Source organism: Oncorhynchus kisutch, linkage group LG7 (genome assembly GCF_002021735.2).
Source record: "Oncorhynchus kisutch isolate 150728-3 linkage group LG7, Okis_V2, whole genome shotgun sequence".
NCBI classification, from domain to species: Eukaryota; Metazoa; Chordata; class Actinopteri; order Salmoniformes; family Salmonidae; genus Oncorhynchus; species Oncorhynchus kisutch.
Genome location: NC_034180.2, coordinates 7,559,929 through 7,584,873, shown reverse-complemented (window position 1 = coordinate 7,584,873; position 24,945 = coordinate 7,559,929). Strand labels below are relative to the sequence as shown.

At 43.0% G+C, this 24,945-nt stretch overlaps 2 protein-coding genes across 5 annotated transcripts in view; both read left to right on the top strand.

Annotated features, from left to right (window-relative positions):
- LOC109894080 (gastrula zinc finger protein 5-1-like) overlaps positions 1-24,945 on the top strand; it is a 131,222-nt gene that overhangs the window by 48,055 nt on the left and 58,222 nt on the right. Inside the window, exons 1-3 of one of the 4 annotated variants that reach the window (XM_020487302.2) lie at positions 13,590-14,975; positions 16,685-16,815; positions 17,007-21,334. The exons of 2 other annotated variants lie outside the window; for them this stretch is intronic. In XM_020487302.2, the coding sequence (XP_020342891.2) occupies positions 14,708-14,975; positions 16,685-16,815; positions 17,007-18,200 (1,593 nt within the window). In that variant the 5' untranslated portion in view covers positions 13,590-14,707 and the 3' untranslated portion in view covers positions 18,201-21,334. Of the gene's footprint in view, positions 1-13,589; positions 14,976-16,684; positions 16,816-17,006; positions 21,335-24,945 lie in introns of those variants that run through there. One more of the 4 variants, XM_031828158.1, reaches the window with a different exon arrangement.
- On the top strand, positions 5,768-10,360 carry LOC109894075 (zinc finger protein with KRAB and SCAN domains 8-like). The gene is made up of 3 exons (XM_020487303.2): positions 5,768-6,292; positions 6,632-6,762; positions 6,963-10,360. The coding sequence occupies exons 1-3, from the start codon at positions 6,010-6,012 to the stop codon at positions 8,259-8,261; spliced, it is 1,713 nt and encodes a 570-aa protein (XP_020342892.2). The 5' UTR covers positions 5,768-6,009; the 3' UTR covers positions 8,262-10,360.

The window sequence follows — 24,945 nt, the reverse complement described above, 5'->3', positions numbered from 1 at the left end:
TCCATTTTCTTGTGTATTGTTCCAGATCAGTGAGACGTCTATGGTAGACATTGTTATTCTTTTCCACCCTTTCCACATTTTTTTCAACTTTTGCCACTCTCGTTTTCACATCATTAATTTCACCACATGCAAACTCCACAGTCTTTTTCAAGCCTTCGATAACCATGGTGTTCGCGCCTACCATTTTCTCAATGGCGTCACACCTGGAGTTGATGAGTAAGGAGAGGGTAGCCACGATGTCAGAGTTCATGTTGGGTTTTTTGGAGGGTGGAGGTTTGCACGGAGTAACCGGTAAAGAGGGGAATTCGTCATCTTCAGCATTCGAAAGCATGATATTATCCATAGGCCAAGTGTAGTTATGGCAGTTGTCTATAAGCACGTTTCTCTCTTGTTGATTAGCAATAGAACGGCTAACTTTTTCCTTTCTTTTTTTGTCACGACTTTGCATGGACATGCTGAAATAAATTATCCAATTATCATTCCAGTCACAGGAAAGGTCTTATATCTTGAACAAATAAAAATAATGACTAAACTTTAAAGAAAAAAAAACAATTTTCACAATCTTTCTGAAGTTTGGTACGGAGCTCGGTAAAAAAGCGTCTGTTCAAGCAGCCATCTTGGCAGTTCTCCTAAGCTGGCCATGCTCTATGGGATGAAGGTATGGGGGCATGACTCATCTCACCCCGCAAGGTGTCTGTTGGGAGAGAGTATTCTCTATCCAGAATTCTGAGAAGAAGGTCAGTAGGTATCTGGGGAGTGAAATGCAGAATGGGGTGATGTTGACAAGACTGCGGTTGTTTTTTTTCTCTATTCCACCGTCCTGCACCTACAGGTGTGAGGCTATTAGTTGTTTAAAATGTGTAATCACACTCCGACCTGAGAAAGGCAGCAATGCAGCGTGTAGTCTGCCTGAGAAACTCACAAAGGTGAAACTGAGAAGACACTGTCTGTCATTTTGAGTTTTGAAGCGGAGTCTTTACCAGAAAAAGTAATGTTAGCATATGTCAGTTATCCTGTGAGAGCTTTTTAGCCAAATCCACTAAGGATGTTTTCGATCCCAAGCTTATGGCGATGTTACAGCAGTGTGTAGGAGGAAGAGTCCGAGATGTGAGAAGTGTGCAGGAGGGTATGGAACTGTGTGGTATCAGTTGAAAAATAAACTCTGTAAATTGTGGGGGTGCCCATGTTGCTGGGGATTAGAAGTGCCTGGTGCGAGAAAGACAGGTTTTATGCTGAATCAGTAAAGAGAGTAGAGGATGATGTTAACGTTAACACTCACTGCCTACTCGCTCTCAAAAACACTAGGCGGCATTCAGTCTTCTCCCAACTACAATCCTGCTGATGCTGTGTTTTAACATTTAGAAACCTTAAAAATCATCGCTTGTGATGTGGCTTTCGAAAAATATGGCCCTTATCTTTCACAAGCAAGAAAGAATCTAAAATAAGAAAAATACATTTATTGTAGCATTTTTTTTTACACACAGATCCATACATGCTAGATAGCTAATGAGCACAGGTTGTCTTCAGTAAACAAGCACTGTAACATTGAGATACGGCCGTGTGGGAACACTAACCCTATCATGGTGTGTATCAATTGAACCTTTAGTTTAAACGTTTTATTCTCGCTGATAAGGTACATATGCTTTCAAAACCGTACCGAAAGTGACGCGTGTTTATGTTACGTTGTTGCCTTAGCTAGCTCTCCCAATCAACACCTGTGATTGCTTTATGCCTCGCTTTTATGTCTCTCTCAAATGTCAACATGCCTTGCACACTGTTGTTTAGGATAGTTATTTTCTTAGTTTACTGTGGAGCCCCTAGTCCCACTCAACATAAGTCAGATACCTCCTTTGTCCCACCTCCCACACATGTGATGACCTCACCCAGCATAACTAGCCCGTCCAGAGATGCAACCTTTCTTATCATCACTCGGTGCCTGGGTTTACCTCCACTGTACCCGCACCCCACCATACCAGTCTGTACATTATGCCCTGAATCTATTCTACCACGCCCAGAAATCTGCTCCTTTTATTCTCTGTCCCCAACGCACTAGACAACCAGTTTTGATAGCCTTTAGCCATACCCTCATCCTACGCCTCCTCTATTCCTCGGGTGATGTGGAGGTTAACTCAGGCCCTGCGTGTCCCCAGGCACTCTCATTTGTTGACTTCTGTAACCAAAAAAGCCTTGGTTTCATGCATGTTAAAATCAGAAGCCTTCTCCCTAAGTTTGTTTTACTCACTGCTTTAGCACACTCCGCCAACCCTAATGTCCTTGCCGTGTCTGAATCCTGGCTAAGGAAGGCCACCAAAAATTCTGAGATTTCCATCCCCAACTACAACATTTTCCGTCAAGATAGAACTGCCAAAGGGGGAGGAATTGCAATCTTCTGCAGAGATAGCCTGCAAAGTTATGTCATACTTTCCAGGTCTATGCCCAAACAGTTCGAGTTTCTAATTTAAAAAATGTATCTCTCCAGAAATAAGTCTCTCACTGTTGCCGCCTGTTATAGACCCCCCTCAGCTCCCAGCTGTGCCCTGGACACCATATGTGAAATGATTGCACCCTATCTATCTTCAGAGTTCGTTCTGCAAGGTGACCTAAGCTGGGATATGCTTAACACCCCGGCAGTCCTACAATCTAAGATAGATGCTCTCAATCTCACAGAAATGATCAAGGAACCCACCAGGTTCAACCCTAAATCCGTAAACATGGGCACCGTAATAGATATTATCCTGACAAATTTGCCCTCCAAATACACCTCTGCTGTTTTCAATCAGGATCTCAGCGATCACTGCCTCATTGCCTGCATCCGTTATGGGTCCGCGGTCAAACGACCACCCCTGATCACTGTCAAAGGCTCCCTAAAACACTTCTGCGAGCAGGCTTTTCTAATCAACCTGGCCCAGGTATCCTGGAAGGATATTGACCTCATCCCATCAATCAAGGGTGCCTGGTTGTTCTTTAAAAAGTAATTTCCTCACCATCTTAAATAAGCATGCCCCTTTCAAAGAATATAGAACAAAGAACAGATATAGCCCTTGCTTCACTCCAGACCTGACTGCCCTTGACCAGCATAAAAACATCCTGTGGCGGACTGCACGAGCATCAAATAGTCCCCCGAGATATGCAACTTTTCAGGGAAATCAGGAACCAATACACGCAGTCAGTCAGGAAAGCAAAGGCTAGCTTTTTCAAACAGAAATTTGCATCCTGTAGCTCTAACTCCAAAAAGTTTTGGTACACTGTAAAGTCCATGGAGAATAAGAGCACCTCTTACCAGCTGCCCACTGCACTGAGGCTAGGTAACACTGTCACCACCAATAAATCCACGATAATTGAGAATTTCAATAAGCATTTTTCTATGGTTGGCCATGCTTTCCTCCTGGCTAACACAACCCCGGCCAACAGCTCCGCACCCCAAGCCTCCCCAGCTTCTCCTTCACCCAAATCCAGAAAGCAGATGTTCTGAAAGAGCTGCAAAACCTGGACCCGTACAAATCAGCTGGGCTAGATAATCTGGACCCTCTCTTTCTAAAATTATCCGCCGCCATTGTTGCAACCCCTATTACCAGTCTGTTCAACCTCTCTTTCGTATTGTCCGAGATCCCTAAAGATTGGAAAGCTGCCGCGGTCATCCCCCTCTTCAAAGGGGGTGACACTCTAGACCCAAACTGTTATAGACCTATATCCATCCTGCCATGACTTTCTAAAGTCTTCGAAAGCTAAGTTAATAAACAGCTCACTGACCATTTTCCCACCGTACCTTCACCACTGTGCAATCCGGCTTCCGAGCTGGTCACGGATGCACCTCAGCCACGCTCAAGGTACTAAACAATATCATAACCACCATCGATAAAAGACAGTACTGTGCAGCCGTCTTCATCAACCTGGCCAAGACCTTCGACTCTGTCAATCACCATATCCTTATCGGCAGACTCAACACCCTTGGTTTCTCAAATGACTGCCTCGCCTGGTTCACCAACTACTTCTCAGACAGAGTTCAGTGTTTCAAATCGGAGGACCTGTTGTCCGGACTTCTGGCAGTCTCTATTGGGGTACTACAGTGTTCAATTCTCAGGCCGACTCCTATCTCTGTATATATCAATTATGTTGCTCTTGCTCTTGGTGATTCCCTGATCCACCTCTACGTAGACGACACCATTCTGTATACATCTGGCCCTTCTTTGGACACCGTGTTAACTAAACTCCAAACGAGCTTCAATGCCATACAACACTCCTTCCATGGCCTCCAACTGCTCTTAAACACTAGTAAAACCAAATGCATGCTTTTCAACCGATCGCTGCCCACACCCGCCCGCCCGACTACTCTGGACGGTTCTGATTTAGAATGTGGACAACTACAAATACCTAGATGTCTGGCTAGACTGTAAACTCTCCTTCCAGACTCATATTAAACATCTCCATTCCAAAATGATATCTAGAATCGGCTTCATATTTCACAACAAAGCCTCCTTCACTCACGCCGCCAAACATACCATCATAAAACTGACTATCCTACCGAACCTCGACGTCATTTACAAAATAGCTTCCAATACTCTACTCAGCAAACTGGATGCAGTCTATCACAGTGCCATCTGTTTTGTCACCAAAGCCCCTTATACCACCCACCACTGCGACCTGTATGCTCTAGTCGGCTGGCCCTCGCTACATATTCGTCGCCAGACCCACTGGCCCCAGGTCATCTATAAGTCTATGCTAGGTATGCTAGCTCCGCCTTATCTCAGCTCACTGGTCACAATAACAACACCCACCCGCAGCACGCGCTCCAGCAGGTATATCTCACTGGTCGTCCCCAAAGCCAACACCTCCTTTGGCCGCCTTTCCTTCCAGTTCTCTGCTGCCAATGACTGGAACTAATTGAAAAATCGCTGAAGCTGGAGAGTCCCTCAATAACTTTAAACATCAGCTATCTGAGCAGCTAACCGATCACTGCAGCTGCACATAGCCCATTTGTAAATAGCCCATCCAATCTACCTACCTCATCCCCATATTGTTTTCATTTACTTTTCTGGTCTTTTGCACACCAGTATTTCTACTTGCACATCATCATCTATCACTCCAGTGTTCATTTGCTAAACTGTAATTACTTCGCTACTATGGACTATTTATTGCCTTACCTCCTCACGCCATTTGCACACACTGTATATAGACTTTATTTTTTTTCCTATTGTGTTATTGACTGTACGCTTGTTTATTCCACATGTAACTCTGTATTGTTGTTTGTGTCGCACTGCTTTTCTTTATCTTGGCCAGGTCGCAGTTGTAAATGAGAACTTGTTCTCAACTAGCTTACCTGGTTAAATAAAGCGAAATAAAAAGAAAAAGATTGGGCGTCTGGGATCTTAAACTAATCTTCCCCATACAGAAGACACCTTCGTCCAATTACTTTTATGTGTAATGTCATGGAACTGAGAGTCATGATAAATGGCTAACTGCCTGCCAGACCAGGGAAAACAATTATGCTGGCTTGCGCAGCAATAAAGCAGATTTAAAAATATATATATTTTGGATCTATTTGGGTCTGATAGACCAGACCCAATTTGGATCTGATTCACCCTCATCTCTGAAATATTTTGGGTCGATCCACCTCGGATTCAAAACGGAATTCATTTTCAAAAAATGACGGGGTCCTTGTAGGTGTCGGATGGGAATTTTACAGATCCAATTCGTTTCAGATCTCAATTTCGGGATTCGAGAAATGTGCAATTCACACTCCGAACTGTGAACGGCAGCAATACCGCAACACAGCGTCTAGTCCGTTAACACGAAGAAGTTAACGGACGCGAACAGTGCCAAAGAGTAATTAACACGTTAGCCTTTTTATTGTTGTTATTTAAACGGTTATTAACACTCTGGAATTCAAAATGTGACTAATTTAACTGCAAAGTATCAAATACTTACCGGCTATAGTGTTTAATTCGCGTTGGAGACAGGACTTGGTTGATATATGTTATCTAGGTAACGCTAGTTGTCGAGCTGCTAACAATGGCTAACTCTAACTGTGTGGTTTTCCACACTCAAATAGCCTCCATAATGGAGGTGTTAGCGAATGCAGCCGTGGCAGAGATCTGTAAACTCGTAGACGACGACTATGCAGTGTTTCGTTTAGAAATAACTCAAAGCCAGAAAGAAAACAGGGCATTACGGAGGAAACTACTGGAAGTTAAGGTGGCACGGGAGCGCGCAGAGAGGACATTGCGGGAGCGTGTCGTCGCTGGTCGTCCCAGTAGTGTCAAGATCCTCGACCGATACAGAGGAATGGCAAGAGGTACATTTTTACAGAAGGCCAAGGCTGCCTGTCATTTATGTCTAGATTTGTTACCCAGAATTGGGTCTTGGTCAGTTTTTAGATAGCTAATCAGAGGAATTATTGCATACTGTATGCATGTGAAAAGACACTATCATCTTGATTTCCTATTATTTACTCAATGAAAACAATATGATGCATGGAACATAATACATTGATCAATACATTGTATATCAGTAAGTTATGAGAAGTATTACCTTACATCCTTGCCAATTGTAGACAGTATCAAGTGTACAATGTACTGTTGAACATTGACGGTACCTAACCTAACCATCTCTTTTCCCCCAATCACTCTCTCAGGTGAAGGACATCTCACTGGAGGCCACAGGAGCTTTGTGAAGTCAGCGGGACGCAATACATGGAGAGATGACCAACCAATCACTGTTGGGGAGGGGAGTGGAACCTCAACCCAGCACGTTATCATGATAGAGGTTAGTGGAATAGGGTTGCATTAAACATAATTGTGACTGTATATCAAATGTGGTCATTTATTTCAGAAAGGCTCCCCTCAGCTATTCACTTGCATGTACGTCCTCATTTATCTTCCATAGAGGAGCTTGTGAGGCTTCACTACGACATTGTTATCCAATTCAACTCATGTACCGGTAATAACCCTCTCTCTTCTTGTCAGTCTGCAGAGGCTGCAGGTCCTGGAGGATCATCTGCGGTCAAGCAGGAGAGGACTGAAGGAGAGGAGAACCCACAACAGAGCAGAGACATCGAGACTGGAACAGCGGCTGTACTAGTGCCCCCTGCAGCCACGGATCACCTATCCACTGCTGCGCCCCAGCCCAGGACGCGATGCAGCATGGTGGAGGTCAGTGGAACTCCGAATGCCGCCCTCAAGTCAGAGATGAACACAGAGACTTTAGTTGTAACACAGAGGCTTTTACACACAGGATCTGACCACAGGCCAGACCCAGAGAGTCTGGGGCTGGGGAGACTGGTCTGTCCACCTGCTACCGGATCAGAGTATTTACTTTACAGTAATCCGAGACCGAGGACTGTTCATTCCCATCGGGACTCAGGTGACACGTTAGAGACTGGCAATGATCCGTCTTGTTCTTACTCTACAGAGGTGGACCATGGCAACATGCCCTTGGATTTGGAGACACAGACTGATCTGTCTAGAGCGGACTGGAACCCCTACAGTAGTAGTGTATACTCTGAAGGGTGCCTAGATAAGAAAGGGGAGGTTATAGTGGTAGATGAAGTGACTGTGAAAGTGGAGGGCGACGCTCTTCTGGCATGGAATGTAGACGAGGCTCACTTAGGAGAAGGACACTCACATGGCAGAGATTTCTTAGATTACAGGGGAAGCTTAAAGACAAATCTAAATGTCCCGACTCACTCCCCTTTACACGCGTTCAGGGATCGCGACCCAGTGTCCACATCAATGGCACCTTCCGATTCACATGGCCGCGTCTTTTTCGATCAGGTATTGAACTCAAACGACATGGCCAGAGCTCAGGGAGGGGGAGCCACATCAGGCAATAGTAAAGAGAAACAGTTCCTCTGCATGTTCTGTAACAAAGGCTTCACCTGCCCTCAGAAGGTGGAGATCCACCAGAGGGTCCACACAGGAGTGAAACCCTTCAGCTGTACCCAGTGTCACATGCGCTTCGCCCTGGCTGGCAACCTGAAGAGACACCAGATGGTCCACACAGGGGAGAAACCCTTCAGCTGCCCCCAGTGTGAGAAGAGGTTCTCCCAGGCTGGTGACCTGAAGAGGCACCAGAGGGTCCACACAGGGGAGAAACCCTTCAGCTGTACCCAGTGTCACATGCGCTTCGCCTTGGCTGGCAACCTGAAGATGCACCTGAAGGTCCACACGGGAGAAAAGCCGTTTGCCTGTACACACTGCGGGAAGAGGTTCTCCGAGAGGAGCTACCTCAGTATACACCAGCAGAAAAACCATTCCACTCTATAACATAGAAAGTAACCATTCCACTCGATATCCTCTGACGTTTAGATGAAACCCTGCACAAAGACAAATAGATTGATATTGTTGTCAGCGGAAAATATCCACAGATTCATTTAGAATAACGAGTGTAACAGATTTCAGTGTTGAATATTGCATCCAGGCATTGTGTGATACACACGGAGTGTATGAAACAGTAAGAACACCTTCCTAATATTGAGTCGTACCACCCCCTTTTGCCCTCAGCACAGACTCAATTCGTCAGGGACATGGACTTTACAAGATGTCGAAAGCATCTCCATTGCCTCCCACATTTGTGTCAAGTTCCTTTGTGTTGGACTATTCTTGATACACACGAGAAACTGTTGAGCTTGAAAAACCCAGCAGCATTCCAGTTCTTGACACAAACCAGTGCCCCTACTACCATCCCCCGTTTTAAAGGCACTTAAATATTTTCTCTTGCCCAATAACCCTCTGAATGGTACACATACACAATCCCTGTCTCAATTGCCTCAAGGCTTAAAATTCCTTTAACCTGTCTCCTCCCCTTCATCGACATTGATTGAAGTGGATTTAACAAGTTACAACAATAAGGGATCATAGCTTTCAGCATATATATATATATATAGATATATATATAGATAGATAGATAAGCCTAAAAAGTCTGTTACATATTGTGTTTCTACTGTGTAGGCAGGCCAGTGGTCACCAATCGTTCAATCGACCTGTCAGTCTCCAAGGCATTTCTAGTCGATCGCCAAACATTTCTATATAAAGCCTTGTGTTCCTATTTTTTTTTAAATTGGTCTCGGGCTGTTGGTGGTAGCCAATTCAGCTACCCTGCGTGCCGGGTAGGCAAACTGTTGCCATTTCATGTGTCTGAAGGTACAAACTCTGGAGAGGAAATCAAGTGCACTATGCTACCGCTGGCCAATCAGAATGCTCAGATGACAGAGTCTGCAGTAACGTAGCAGGCATGAAAGAAAGCTATGACAGAATTGATACTGTGAGATTTCAAAACGTTTAAAACCATGACTAGAGAGAGACTGTCAACGAACACAGCAAAGAGCTGCTGTTTTTATGAGTGAGTTCATGTTTAAGTTCTTACTCAGAACTGTCAACACTTTGTATTTCACACTTTTATAAACCATATAATGCACGTTCTTCCTATTTCCACTCAGCGCTACAACAAGCAGTGCAGCAGTGATGAATGAGGAGGAAAGTGTCTCTATAAGCCTTGTTAATTCTTAGTGGCTTGGGTCTTTTTTAATATCAAGGAATATTTCACTTCTCTGTTCATAGCAGTAACAACATGAGTTTGTGCACGAGGCAGAAATAATGTAGTGCGACTCAAGTTTCGCCATCAGCTGGAAGACGGTGTCCCTTTATGGTCAGTGTCAGTGGAGGGGAGGAAAGGGAGAGAGGAGGGATGTGAGAGACGGACCCTCAGTCTGCTGCTCTCTCCCTCCGCTGCGACTGACCATCAGATGCAGGCACCAGCAGCCCAGTAAAATAAAAAGCAAATTATTTAAATGTATGCTCACTCAGCTGTCCCTCACAAGTAATACAACAATGGATCTATTACCGGTGTGATCATATAGCCTACCTCAAATTTTGAAATATAAATACAGAAAATGTCCCAAACAACAATGCATTGGCAGGTAAATTGAAGCAAAGCCAAGTATGCTGTGATAATGTATTGGGCCTTTAGCTTACTGCACAAACCTCATTGCTACAGTACTGTTTTTAATTGGTTAATGTTGCATAGGCTTACATTTAAGTCATGTTATTTAAAAAATCAGAGCGGTAGATCTCGGCAATACATTTTGACTCAAACGGTGTAGGCTATATGATGTTCACAAATGCCTATTTCATTACTTCCATTCACGTACTTTATTTCCCCCCCAAAAAAACTCCATAGTCCTTGCCGATGATAAGCATATCCATAACATGAAGCAGCCGCCACCATGCTTGAAAATATAAAGAGTGGTAATCAGTGACGTGTTGTTGGATTTGCCCCAAACTAAACGCTTTGTATTCAGGACAAAAAGTTAATTTCTTTGCCAAATCTTTTGCAGCATTAATGAAGTGCCATGTTGCAAACAGGATGTATGTTTTGGAATATTTGTTTTTCTGTACAACAGAAGCTGTTCAAACCCAGACATCTTTTAGGGGAACACTTGTGACCTCTCTTTGGGTTAAGCCACAGAAGAAGAGTCGCCAGCAGTTAAAGCTTACATTTTCTTAGTTGGTAGACCTACTCTGTTTGGGCTGGAAAGGTATAGGCCCAACTTTTGAATGTACCATGCTCAGATTCCTAATGACGTCACAAATTAAATGATTTGCAAACGGACAGTTTTGCTGCAAACAAAACACACTGATTTGGCATTGGAGAAATATGGTAAGATGAACACATCAGTCCATTCTTAGCCTGTAATTTCGCAAATTTGTGTGGTGTAAAAGGACATAGAATTGCATGACATTTCAATTTCTCTGACCTGCAAATATGATGATAGATTCATGCAATGCTTTTACTATAAAAGGAGATCTTTCCACCCCTACTCTTGTTCACGGTGGTCTGCGAACACACAACCTTCTGGCCCGCAGCCCTTTGCGCTATCAAAATTCCTGCATTGCCGTGTAATGCTTACAGGACGAAGAACAGTTTGTAAAACTGCATATCTAAGGCTCTGGTCTGTCCAAGAAGTGAGGGTAAATGGTAGCTTTGTTATCTGCTATCCACTTATTATTTTGGGTATAGTGGAGAGTCACTTTTTTTCTTTTCTTCAAGCGTTCAGGTAGGGTTTAGGTCAAATATATTTTGCTGAAGGGAGGGCCATACATTTTCATTTCAGAGAGGTCCGATTTTGAATAATGTTCACTCCCTAAAGTTACTGACTGAAAACCGAGAAATAACTGCTAATTCTGTTTTTATACTAACTGGTTACCATGGTGAATAATCCAATAATTATTGGTAGGACACATGAAAGGAAACAGAGTTTACTGGAATCTCTACATCAAAAATACTGTCAGATAAATAAAATGTCCTTGTAGGTCTAATAGAAAAACACCACATAGCCTATATTGGTTCAGAACAGGGCAGCACGGCTGGCCCTTGGATGTACACAGCTAACATGAATAACATGCATGTCAATCTCTCCTGGCTGAAAGTGTATTAGAGATTGACTTCATCACTACTTGAATTTGTGAGAGGTATTGACATGTTGAGTGCTGTCTGTTTGAACTACTGGCACACAGCTCAGACATCCATGCATACCCCACAAGACATGCCACCAGAGATCTCTAAACAGCCCCCAAGTCCAGAACAGATTATGGGAGGCACACAGTACTACATAGAGCCATGACTACATGGAACTCTATTCCACATAAAGTACGCAAGCAGTAAAATTGGATTTTTTTTTTAAAGAAAAAAAGATTAAAATACACCTTATGGAACAGCGGGGACCGTGAAGCAACACAAGCAGACATACACACACACGCACACTAACGTACAGCGCATTCGGGAAAGTATTCAGACCCCTTGACTTTGTCCTCATTTTGTTACGTTAGCCTTATTCTAAAATGGATTAAATTATATTTCTCATCAACCTACACACAATACCCCATAATGACAAAGCGAAAAAAGGTTTGGATATGTTTGCAAATGAATTTTAAAAATCACATTTACATAAGTATTCAGACCCTTTGCTATGTGATTCGAAATTGAGCTCAGGTGCATCCTATTTCCATTAATCATCCTTGATATGTTTCTACAACTTGATTGGAGTGTACCTGTGGTGCAGCGGTCTGAGGCACTGCCTCTCAGTGCTTGAGGCGTCACTACAGACACCCTGGTTCGAATCCAGGCTGTATCACAACCGGCCGTGATTGGGAGTCCCATAGGGCGGCGCACAATTGGCCCAGTGTAGTCCGGGTTTGGCCGTCATTGTAAATAAGAATTTGTTCTTAACGGACTTGCCTAGTTCAATAAAGGTTAAATAAAAAATAAAAAAATAGAATCTATTGATTGGACATGATTTGGAAAGGCACACACCTGTCTATATAAGGTCCCACAGTTGACAGTGCACGTCACAGCAAAAACCAAGCCATGAGGTCCAAGGAATTGTCTGTAGAGCTCCGAGACAGGATTTTGTCAAGGCACCAAAGGGTACCAAAAAATTTTGCAGCATTGAAGGTCCCCAAGAATACAGTTGCCTCCATCATTCTTAAATGGAAGAAATGTAGAACCACCAAGACTCTTCCCAGAGCTGGCCGCCCGGTTGAACTGAGCAATCGGCGGAGAAGGGCCTTGGTCAGGGAGGTGACCAAGAATCCGATGGTCACTCTGACAGAGCTCCACAGTTCATCTGTGGAGATGGGAGAACCTTCCAGAAGGACAACCATCTCTCCAGCACTCCACCAATCAGTGGCCAAACAGAAGCCACTCCTCAGTAAAAGGCACATGACAGCCCTCTTGGAGTTTGCCAAAGGGCACATAAAGACTCTCAGACCATGAGAAACAAGATTCTCTAGTCTGATGAAACCAAGATTGAACTCTTTGGCCTGAATGCCAAGTGTCACGTCTGGAGGAAGTCTGGCACCATCCCTACGGTGAAGCATGGTGGTGGCAGCAACATGCGGTGGGGATGTTTTTCAGCGGCAAGGACTGGGAAGACTAGTTAGGATCAATGGAAAGATGAATGGAGCGAAGTACAGAGATCCTTGATGAGAACCTGCTCCAGAGCACTCAGGAGCTCAGACTGGGGCAAAGGTTCACCTTCCAACAGGACAACGACCCTAAGCGCACAGCCAAGACAACGCAGGAGTGGCTTCGGGACAAGTCTCTGAATGTCCTTGAGTGGCCCAGCCAGAGCCAGGACTTGAACCCAATTGAACATCTCTGGAAAGATCTGAAAATAGCTATGCAGCAATGCTACCCATCCAATCTGACAGCTTGAGAGGATCTGCAGAGAAGTGGAGAAACTCCCCAAATACAGGTGTGCAAAGCTTGTAGCATCTTACCCAAGAAGACTCAAGGCTGTAATCGCTGCCCAAGGTGCTTCAACAAAGGACTGAGTAAAGGGTCTGAAATACTTATGTAAATGTGCTGCTTTTTATTTTTAATACATTTGAAAATGTTTCTAAAAACCTGTTTTTGCTTTGTCATTATGGGGTATTGTGTGTAGATTTATGGGGACGACGACAACTTAATCAATTTTAGAATAAGGCTGTAACGTAACAATGTGGAAAAGGTCAAGGGGTCTGAATATTTTCCAAATGTAGTGTACGCACTATACACACAAGTACCAATGGATTTTGTGTTGTAGATATGTGGTAGTGGAGTAGGGGACTGAGGGCTGTTTTTAAAATTGTATAACTGCCTTAATTTTGCTGGATCCATAATAAATGTCATATATCATAGAATTAAAAAGCTATTTCCACGTGAAAATGTTATTGCATCAGTGGTTTTGTTGCTAGGACACTCTGATAGGACCACATTATGTTCAAATAGCCACAATAGCCTATTGGATAGTCTAAAACTTCAACTTAAAGCGGGTACAGGACCTAAAATGTGCGCAGGAAGTTCCACAGAATTCTCACAACATTCGAGTTTATGTCCACACAAACTGACATTTTCTCAGTGCCACCCAAAACAATAAGGGAACAGTGGTCCCCCAGCTCATGTTGGGGTTGGGGAAATTAAGCAGCAGATAAGGTAGCGAAGACAGCTCTGAAGAGGGAGGAGGTAAATGTGGTGGTCCCATTAGGAGGGATGGAATGTTGGAGCATCATAGCAGAGGGGCTGACCCAGGAGTGGCAACGTGAGTGGGAGAGAAGAAGGCTGCAGTTTTTCTCTATCCATAATTCTGTGAGGAAGGTCAGTGGGTATGGGGAGTGAGGTTGGGTTATTGTTAGTGATGAAACACAGATGGGAAGTGTGAGGAAGGTGGCGAGGTAGAGATTGAAGTATGTTATATTGCCGGTGGTATGCTGAGGATAGGACATTCTTCCATGAGATGACTAACCGCATTTTTGCTTGTAACAATTTTAAGCTCAAATGATAGGCAAAGCGAAATACCAAAGAAGCTGTTGTCTTTTCTATATTCCACCGGCCTGCACCTACTGGTGTGAGGCTATTATTAATTCGCATTCCGACCTGAGAAAGACAGCAATTCACAGTACATCATCTAGTCTGCCGGAAACGCACAAGACGACGAAGAAGACAGCAGATAGTCTGCTGGAAACTCACAGGAAGAAAAATAAGTCAACGGAAGTGAAGTGACCAAGAACAATTTCCACGTTAACGTTTTTATTTAGACGTTTATTAAAACCCTGGAACTTAAAATGACTAATTTAACTGCACATCATCATATACTTACCGCATGTAATGTCTAATTCGGGTTAAGGACTTGGTTGATAGATGTTATCTAGGTAATGCTAGCTAACTGCTAACAATGGCTAACTGTATGGTTTTTCACACTCAAATAGCCTCCATCATGGAGGTGCTAGCAAATGCTGCGGTGGCAGAGATCTGTAAACTAGTAGACGACGACTATGCAGTGCTTCGTTTGGAAATAAGTCAAAGCCAGAAAGAAAACAGGGCATTGCGGAGGAAACTACTGGAACTGAAGGTGGCACGGGAGCGCGCAGAGAGAACAACACGAGAGCGCGTCATCGCCAGTAGTGTCAAGATCCTCGACCGATACAGAGGAATGGCAAGAGGTACATTTTGCAGAAGGCATGAGGCTGCGCGGCCTGTCGCTCTGTTCAACGCTGCATGTGTTCAGATGTGTTACCCAGAATTGGGTCTTGGTCAGTTTTTGGAAAATATGCAATAATTCGCCTGATTGGCTTATACACTATCACATTCGAATCAGATTCTTGATTTACTGCATTTCTTATTATTTACTGAATGAAAACAATGTGATGCATGGAATTTAATAGATTGATTATAAATAAACTCAGCAAAAAAAGAAATGTCCCTTTTTCCGGATTAATAAACATACACTTGTGGAACGGTCGTTAAGGCACTAACAGCTTAGACGGTAGGCAATTAAGATCACAGTTATGAAAACTTAAGACACTAAAGAGGCCTTTCTACTGACTCTGAAAAACACCAAAAGAAAGATGCCAGGGTCCCAACTCATGAGCGTGAACGTGCCTTAGGCATGCTGCAAGGAGGCATGAGGACTGCAGATGTGGCGCTACAGGGAGACAGGATGGACAGGGGATCGTCCTCGCGGTGGCAGACCACGTGCAACAACACCCGCACGGGATCGATACATCCGAACATCACACCTGCGGGACAGGTACACGATGGCAACAACTGCCCGAGTTACACCAGGAACGCACAATCCCTCCATCAGTGCTCAGACTGTGCGCAATAGGCCGAGAGAGGCTGGACTGAGGGCTTGTAGGCCTGTTGCCTACAAGCCCTGTGATGTACCGGTGATGTCTGGTGATGTCCTCACCAGACATCACCGGTAACAACGTCACCTATGGGCACAAACCCACCGTCGCTGGACTAGGCAGGACTGGCAAAAAGTGCTCTTCACTGATGAGTCACGGTTCTATCTCACCAGTGGTGATGGTCGGATTCGCGTTTATCGTCAAAGGAATGAGCGTTACACCGAGGCCTGTACTCTGGAGCGGGATCTATTTTTTGGGGGGTAGTGGGTCCGTCATAGTCTGGGGCGGTGTGTCACAGCATCATCGGACTGAGCTTGTTGTCATTGCAGGCAATCTCAACGCTGTGCGTTACAGGGAAGACATCCTCCTCCCTCATTTGGTACCCTTCCTGCAGGCTCATCCTGACATGACTCTCCAGCATGACAATGCCACCAGCCATACTGCTCGTTCTGTGCGTGATTTCCTGCAAGACAGGAATGTCACAGTGTTCTGCCATGGCCAGCGAATAGCCCGGATCTCAATCCCATTGAGCACGTTTAGAACCTGTTGGATTGGAGGGTGAGGGCTAGGGCCATTCCCCCAAGAAATGTCCGGGAACTTGCAGGTGCCTTGATGGAAGAGTGGGGTAACATCTCACAGCAAGAACTGGCAAATCTGGTACAGTCCATGACGAGGAGATACACTGCTGTACTTAATGCAGCTGGTGGCCACACCAGATACTGACTGTTCCTTTTGATTTTGACCCCGCATTTGTTCAGGGACACATTATTCCATGTCTTTGGAACTTGTTCAGTTTGTCTCAGTTGTTGGATCTTATGTTAATACAAATATTTACACATGTTAAGTTTGCTGAAAGTAAACACAGTTGAAAGTGTTTAGACATTTTTTGCTGAGTTTAGTATATCAAGAAGTTATGTGAAGTTTTACCTGACATCTTTGCCATTTCTGTGTCAATAGTGTACAATATACCATTGAGCATTAACAGTACTTATCCACCTCTTTTCTCCCAATCACTCTCTCAGGTGAAGAACATGTCACTGGAGGACACAGGATCTTTGTGAAGCCAGTGGGACATAATACACTGAGAGATGATAAACCAATCACTGTTGATGAGGGGAGTGGAACCTCAACCCAGCACATTATCATGATAGAGGTCGGTGTAATAGTGTTATGTTAAAATTAGTTACTTTTTATAAAACAAATGTGGCCTTTTTATTTCAGAAAGGCACCCCTCAGCTATTCACCGTCTTAGATGTACGTCCTCATTTATCTGCCATAAGGAAGTTTGTTAGACTTCCCTACGACATCAACTCATGTACCGGTAATAACCTCCTTTCGTGTCAGTCTGCAGAAGTTGCAGGTCTTGGGGTCAAGCACGAGATGTCTGAAGGAGAGGAGGACCCACGGCACAGCAGAGACATCCAGACTGGAGAGACTGGACCACCCCTTGTAGCCACGGAGGACCCCACCACCACCCCAGCACAGCCCAGGATCAGAAGCAGCATCACGGAAGTCAGTGGAAGACCAGATGCCGTCCTCAAGTCAGAGACAGACACCAAGACTTTAACTGTAACACAAAGGCATTTACACAGAGAGAGACAGGGGCTGGGGAGGCTGGACTGTCCTCCTGCTCCCAGCTCAGAGTATTTACTTTACGATAACCCGAGCCCGGTTCATTCCCATCGAGACTCAGGTGACGAGACTGGCAATGAACCGTCTTGTTCTTACACTACAGAGATGGACCCTGGCACGCCCTTGGGTTTAGAGACACAAACTGGTCCATCTAGAGGTGATTGGAACCGGTACAGTAGTAGTGTATACTCTGAAGGGTGCCTAGATAAGAAAGGGGAGGGTCTGATCGTAGATGACGTGAAAGTGGAGGGCGATGTTCCTCCCACATGGAATGCAGATAGTCACCTTGGAGACGGACACTCACAAGGCAGAGATTTCTTAGACAGCAGGGTGTTCAGGGATCGCAACCCAGTGTCCACGTCGTCGATGGGGCCTTCTGATTCACACGGCCACGTTATTTTCGATCAGGTATTGAACTCAAACGACCGGGCTAGAGCCCAGGCTCAGGGAGGGGGAGCTACATCAGGCAATAGTAAAGAGAAAAGGTTCCTCTGCATGTTCTGTAGCAAAGGCTTCAGTTGCTCCCAAAAGGTGGAGATCCACCAGAGGGTCCACACAGGGGAGAAACCCTTCAGCTGTACCCAGTGTCACATGCGCTTCGCAGAGGCTGGCAACCTGAAGAGGCACCAGAGGGTCCACACAGGGTTGAAACCCTTCAGCTGTACCCAGTGTCACATGCCCTTCGCCCAGGCTGGCAGCCTGAAGAGACACCAGAGGGTCCACACAGGGGAGAAACCCTTTAGCTGCTCTCAGTGTGAGAAGAGGTTCTCACGCCAGCACCAGCTTAAGATCCACCTGAAGGTCCACACAGGAGAGAGACCATTTACCTGTACGCACTGCGGAAAGAGGTTCTCAGAGAGGAGCTGCCTCAGGATACACCAGCAGAAAAACCATTCCACTCTATAACATAGGAAGTAACCATTCCACCCAATATCTGATGTTTAGATTTCAGCGTTTAATATTCCTGGGTAGAATATTGCATCCAGACATGGTGTAAAATACAGTATAAGGCATATATATACAGTGCCTTCAGAAAGTATTCACACCCCTTGGCTTTTTCCACATTTTGTTGTTACAAAGTGGAATTAAAATGGATTTAATTGTGATTTTTTTTGTCAATGATCTACACAAAATGGAATTTCTTACATTTGTTTAAAAAAATAAAAATAACACTATCTTTATTAGCTTAGTATTCAACCCTCCGAGTCACACCTTTGGCAGCGTAATCGCTGTAAGCCCTTTCCACACCTGGTTTGTGCAACGTGTGCCGATTTTATTATTCTCAAAATTCGTTAAGCTCTGTCAAATTGGTTGTTGATCATTGCTCGACAACAATTTCAGGTCCTTCGCTCCATTCTGTTATTTATTTTTTATCCTGATAAACTCCCCAGTCCTTAACAATTACAAGCAGACATAAGCCTAGGAAGAGTAGTGTGAATATTGTATATATTTTTTAAAATAATTTTGATTGTTTCTTTTTGCATTTTTATATTTTAGTTTTGGCTGCTCTAGGGTTTGATCACTATATCCTGTGGTTTTGACTCTTAAAGTTGCAGGATCGTAAATGAAGTATTTTGGCTTGATAGCTTTCTGGCTGTTTGTTTAATCTGTTTGGAAATATTACAACAAGGACTGCATGCTGTGTCCAGAGGTAACAGAGGAAGTTCCAGTGAAAGCTCCTAGCCAAGGGGTTGAATACTTAGTGGAAAGAAAAAGTTTGTTAACCCTTTGGAAATACCTGAATTCCTGCATAAATTGGTCATAAAATTTGATCTGATCTTCATCTAGGCCACAACAATAGACAAATGGTCTGCTTAAACTAATAACACACAAACAATGATACGTTTTCATGTCTTTGAGCACAGTGTAAACATTCACAGTGCAGGGTGGGAAAAGTGAAGCCTTGGATTTAATAACTGGTTGACCATCCTTTGGCAGTTTTCTGTAGTTGCGGATCAGACCTGCACAACGGTCAGAAGGAATTTTTCACCATTCCTCTTTACAAAACTGTTTCAGTTCAGCAATATTCTTGCGATGTCTGGTGTGAACTGCTCTCTTGAGGTCATGACACAGCATCTCAATCGGGTTGAGGTCAGGACTCAGGTCAGGCATATTTTCATCTGTTGAAGCAATTCTGTTGTTGATTTACTTGTGTCTTTTGGGTCGCTGTCCTGTTGCATCACCCAACTTCTGTTGAACTTCAATTGGCAGACAGCCTAACATTCTCCTACAAAATGTATTGATAAACTTGGGAATTAATTTTTCCATTGATGATAGCAAGCTCTCCAGGACCTGAGGCAGCCCCAAACCATGATGATCCCGCCACCATACTTTACAGTTGGGATGAGGTTTTGATGTTGGTGTGCTGTGTGTTACTTCCAAACAACTCAACTGTAGTTTTTCATCTGTCCACAGAATATTTTGCCAGTAGCGCTGTGGAACATCCAGGTGCACTTTTGCAAACTTCAGACGTGCAGCAGTTTTTTTTGGACAGCAGGGACTTCTTACGTGGTGTCCTCCCATGAACACAATTCTTGTTTAGTATTTGACTTATTGTAGACTAGTCAATAGAGATGTTCCAGAGATTTCTGTAAGTCTTTAGCTGATACTAGGATTCTTCTTAACCTCGTTGAGCATTCTGCACTGTGCTCTTGCAGTCATCTTTGTAGGATGGTCACTCCTAGGGAGAGTAGCAACAATGCTGAACTTTCTCAATTTATAGACAATATTTCTTACCATGGACTAATGAACATCAAGGCTTTTAGAGATATTTTTGTATCCCTTTCCAGCTTTATGCAAGTCAACATTTCTTAATCTTAAACAAAAGAGATCTCAGAAGACTTAAGGTATGGTTCACATCAGGCAATGCTTCTTGTGAATAGCAAACTCAAGTTTTGTGAGTTTTTTTTTAGGGTAGAGCAGCTCTAACCAACATCTCCTTGATTTGACTCCAGGTTAGCAGACTCCTGGCTCCAATTAGCTTTCAGAGGAGTCATTAGCCTAGGGGTTCACATACTTTTCCCAACCTACACTGAACGTTTAAATCTTGTATTCAATAGACACAAAAAATACAATAATTTGTGTTATTAGTTTAAGCACGCTGTTTATTGTTGTGACTTAGATGAAGAGCAGAACATTTGATGACCAGTTTATTCAGAAATCCAGGTAATTCCAAAGGGTTCACATACCTTTTTCTTACCACTGTAGCAGAGAAAGTTCAGGGAATGCACCTAACCACTGCCAAGATGTGGCTTTTCAGCAGCGGTGGCATCACCCAGGTGGGTGCTACATTCCTGTCAATGGAGGACCAGTACCAGAGAAGCAGCTCCAATGGAGTGACTGACCATTCAGAGAAGCAGGTGCGGTGGCCTGTTTTCTTTCAGACTGTCTTTGTTTCACCTTGGCTGTCCCCTTGATGCCCCCTCTACTGAACCTCCACTGCCTTTCCACTGACCCTAAAGTCCAAACTGCCTCAACTTCATCCCAAGCTGCCTGAAGCTTTCAATCTCGATAATTTACATTTGACTATTTAGACGCTTTGAGTCTTTGAAAAGCACTATACTAGTTCAAAAAATGTATTCATATCTGTAACCCAAGTATTCCTAGTAGGTTGGATCTACATGTTAATGTTCTTAAATTGTTTGAGCCATTTTATTAAGAGGACCACAATGGAAATACGTTTTCAAACTTGTCATCCTCGATTACTTTATAATGCGTTATCCAGATGCGTGGTTGAATGGATTTAAATGATCAAATAAATCTAACATGATGCAGCCACCACTATGCTTGAAAAGATGGAGTAGTACTCACTGTGTTGTATTTGCCCCAAACATAACTGTATTCAGGAAAAAGTTAATTGCTTTGCCACATTTTTTTGCAGTATTACTTTAGTGCCTTGTTGCAAACGGGATGCATGTTTTTTGGTCTGTACAGGCTCTCTTTTGACTGTGCCAATTAGGTTAGTATTGTGGTGTAATTAGAATGTTGATCCATCCTCCGTTTACTATCACAGCCATTAAACTCGAACTCTTTTAAAGTCACCATTGGCCTCGTGAAATCCCTGAGCGGCTTCCTTCCTCTCCGGCAACTGAGTTAGGAAAGATGCCTGTATCTTTGTAGTGAATGGACGTATTGATACACCATCCAATGTATATACTGTATTTTATACCATCCATTGCATCTTGCCTATGCCGCTCGGTCATCGCTCATCCATATATTTATATGCCACCCTTTAGATGTGTGTATTAGATAGATGTGGAATTGTTAGGTGTTACTGCACTGTCGGGACTAGAAGCACAAGCATTTCGCTACACTCGCAATAACATCTGCTAACCATGTGTATGTGACCAATAAAATTTGATTTGAAGTGTAATGAATAACTTCACCATGCCCAAAGGGATATTCAATATTTGCTTTTTTAAATGATTGTAATTTAATTTGGCATCTACCAATCGGTGCCCTTCTTCGCAAGGCATTCGAAAACCTCCCTGGTCTTTATGGTTGAATCTGTGTTTGAAAGTCACTGCTTAACTGAGAGACATTACAGATAATTGAATGTGGGGGTACAGAGATGAGGTACCCCACATACATTACAGATAATTGTCTCAGTTCAAAAGCCATGGTGAACACTTATTACACACGGAGTGAGTCCATGCAACTTAAGCACATTTTTACTCCTGAACTTATTTAGGCTTGACATAACAAAGGGGTTGAATACTTATTGACTCAAGACACTTCACCTTTTCAGATTCTAATGAATGTGTTAGTGTGTAGGCCAGTGACAAAAAAAAATTATATATAAAATTTAGTCAATTTTAAATTCAGGCTGTAACACAACAAAATGTGAAAAAAGTCAAGGTGTGAATACTTTCAGAAGACACTGTAAACCTAAAAAAAGTTGACATTTATCTACATCTAAAGCAATGTCATCTAATTAAGCAAGAAAAAAACGAATGAATAGTGGACTCAGTGATATGTTTGAAATGTAAGTTTATTTATTGTTGAAATCGTTTTAATTCTCTTAGGTTCTAAGATCAACCGCAATGACAAGTGTCATTCGTTCACAATAGTTGTATCCAATACAGAAATACAAATGTTTAATGAACTGGGTACCCAATAAAAATAACATTTGACCGCACTCAATTATCTCAGTTCCTACCAGAGATGAGGCGATGATGATTGTGGCGGCTGCAGATCAGGGGTATTCTACCTTAACCCTACGAGGTCTGGCATCTGCTGGTTTTGTTCTACCTGATAATTAATTGGACCCACGTCTAAATCAGTATCTGATTAGAGGGGAACAATAAAAACAAGCAAGTGGAACTGTCTTCGCGGTCCAAAAGACAGTTAGCACAGAATATATGTTCAGGCTCTAGGGGTTGCCAACAAAGTCCAAATCCATCAAATTATTGTAAAGAATTTAGGGACTGTCTTTTTTTGTGTGAAAACGTTGTCTAAAATAGCATGGCCTACATATACAGTAAGTGTGATGCACGTGACATCATGGGAACTTCGAGAGAAAAAACAAACACATTATATCGGAGTTGTCTCTTAAAATTGGAGACGGTCTATTCATGAGGCTAGCATAACATCTCACTCTTTTGTATTGAATCCAGGCGGTTAACGTGAGATTCAACTCTTACCCTACGAGGTCTGGAGGGGTATCCCTATCTCTAGGCCTAAACCGCATTCTCCTTTTGTAGGCTACCATGACGATTCCACGTGGGCGAAAACATTGCAGCCTAAATGTAATTATACTATGTTAATTACATGATTCAAATTATGATGAAAAGCCAGGAATTTCACTAACATTCATAACTGAATGTTTATGATGCAAATCAAATAGGCGAAACTTTGTGCAAACTCGAGAGTTGTCCATTTTGGGCGCCTCTTATCCCCGCGACCCAGTATTTTACCCCTTAATGCATGATATTAGGGCTATATACGGCCAGTAAAAGATGGTGCAGCCATGGTATGTTTATGTTAACAATTGTACATGACTCATCAGAGGGAGGAAGGTTTGGAAGCCCATTCCCGCCACCCCCCAAAAATAACAAAATGTATACTGTCTCAAAATGTCAAGATATTAAATCTACATTTCGAAATAGTATAGAATATGTATATATATATATATATATATATATATATATATATATATATACAGTTGAAGTCGGGAGTTTACATATACCTTAGCCAAATAAATTTAAACTCAGTTTTTCACAATTCCTGACATTTAATCCTAGTAGAAATTCCCTGTTTTTGATCAGTTAGGATCACCACTTTATTTTAATATGAAATGTCAGAATAATAGTAGAGAGAATGATTTATTTGAGCTTTTATTTAATTCATCACATTCCCAGTGGGTCAGAAGTTTACATGCACTCAAATAGTATTTGGTAGCATTGCCTTTAAATTGTTTAACATGGGTCAAATGTTTCGGGTAGCCTTCCACAAGCTTCCACAGCCAAGACAAGTGTCTTGACTTCTTTTGATTTTCCCATGATGTCAAGCAAAGAGGCACTGGGTTTGAAGGTAGGCCTTGAAATACAGCCACAGGTACACCTCCAATTGACTCAAATAATGTGAATTAGCCTATCAGAAGCTTTTAAAGCCATGACATCATTTTCTGGAATTTTCCAAGCTGTTTAAAGGCACAGTCAAGTTAGTGTATGTAAACTTCTGACCCACTGGAATTGTGATACAGTGAATTATAAGTGAAATAATCTGTCTGTAAACAATTGTTGGAAAAATCACTTGTGTCATGCACAAAGTAGATGTCCTAACCGACTTGCCAAAACTATAGTTTGTTAACAAGAAAATTGTGGAGTGGATGAAAAACGAGTTTTAATGACTCCAACCTAAGTGTATGTAAACTTCTGACTCCAACTGTATACATGTATGTATATTTACATATGTTTCTTCATTTCTAGCATTGTGTGGCGATTTCCATCAATCCGTGTTGCAGAGATAAGCATAGCAGGGCCGCCAGGAAAACGTGTGTTGAGCTGGCATATGCCCAAACACTTGATTATGTGTGAAACGAAGCAGTAAAGTTGTGTATTTATATCTTAAGTCATGTATTTATAGCCTAAAATAAGCCTATTTATTTGTGTTAAGAGAAAATGTGAATGTGACCAAATTTGCTTTATATTCCAACTTCGGGTGGCTAGTCTACCTTGACCTTATCCATCCAAAATGATTGACTGGAATTAATAGACCAGCACAATATTGATTACTTACTGTGTGAGTAACTTTTTAATTACAGATGCAAATGCCTACACAATGCAACCCTTCTTAAAGCAAACTCAGCCCTGTGCGTTCTATTGTCCAATCACAGATGTCTATTTTTTTTAACCATATGACCTGATTAGAAACAATCTGGTTCCATCATTGCCCATATAAAGTGGTTCTCAAACCTCTCCTCGGGGACCCCCAGATGTTTCACAATGTTGTTTGAGCCCTGAACTAGTTCAACTGATTCACCTAGTCAAGGGTTTGATGATTAGTTTACAAGTTCAATTAGATGCGTTAGCTCTGGGACAGATCAAATACATGAACCGGCTGGGGGTCTACGAGGACAGGTTTGAGAACCTCTGGTTTAGCCAACCAGATAAGGCAAAACTCTGGGCCCCCGGACTTTAAAAAAAAGAAA

Bases quoted from the DNA above. Each gene is read 5' to 3' on its own strand.
- LOC109894075 (XM_020487303.2), top strand. From the start codon at position 6,010: ATGGCTAACTCTAACTGTGTGGTTTTCCACACTCAAATAGCCTCCATA. The intron at 6,293-6,631 runs GTACATTTTTAC...TCACTCTCTCAG, and splicing joins ATACAGAGGAATGGCAAGAG to GTGAAGGACATCTCACTGGA. The intron at 6,763-6,962 runs GTTAGTGGAATA...TCTTCTTGTCAG, and splicing joins AGCACGTTATCATGATAGAG to TCTGCAGAGGCTGCAGGTCC.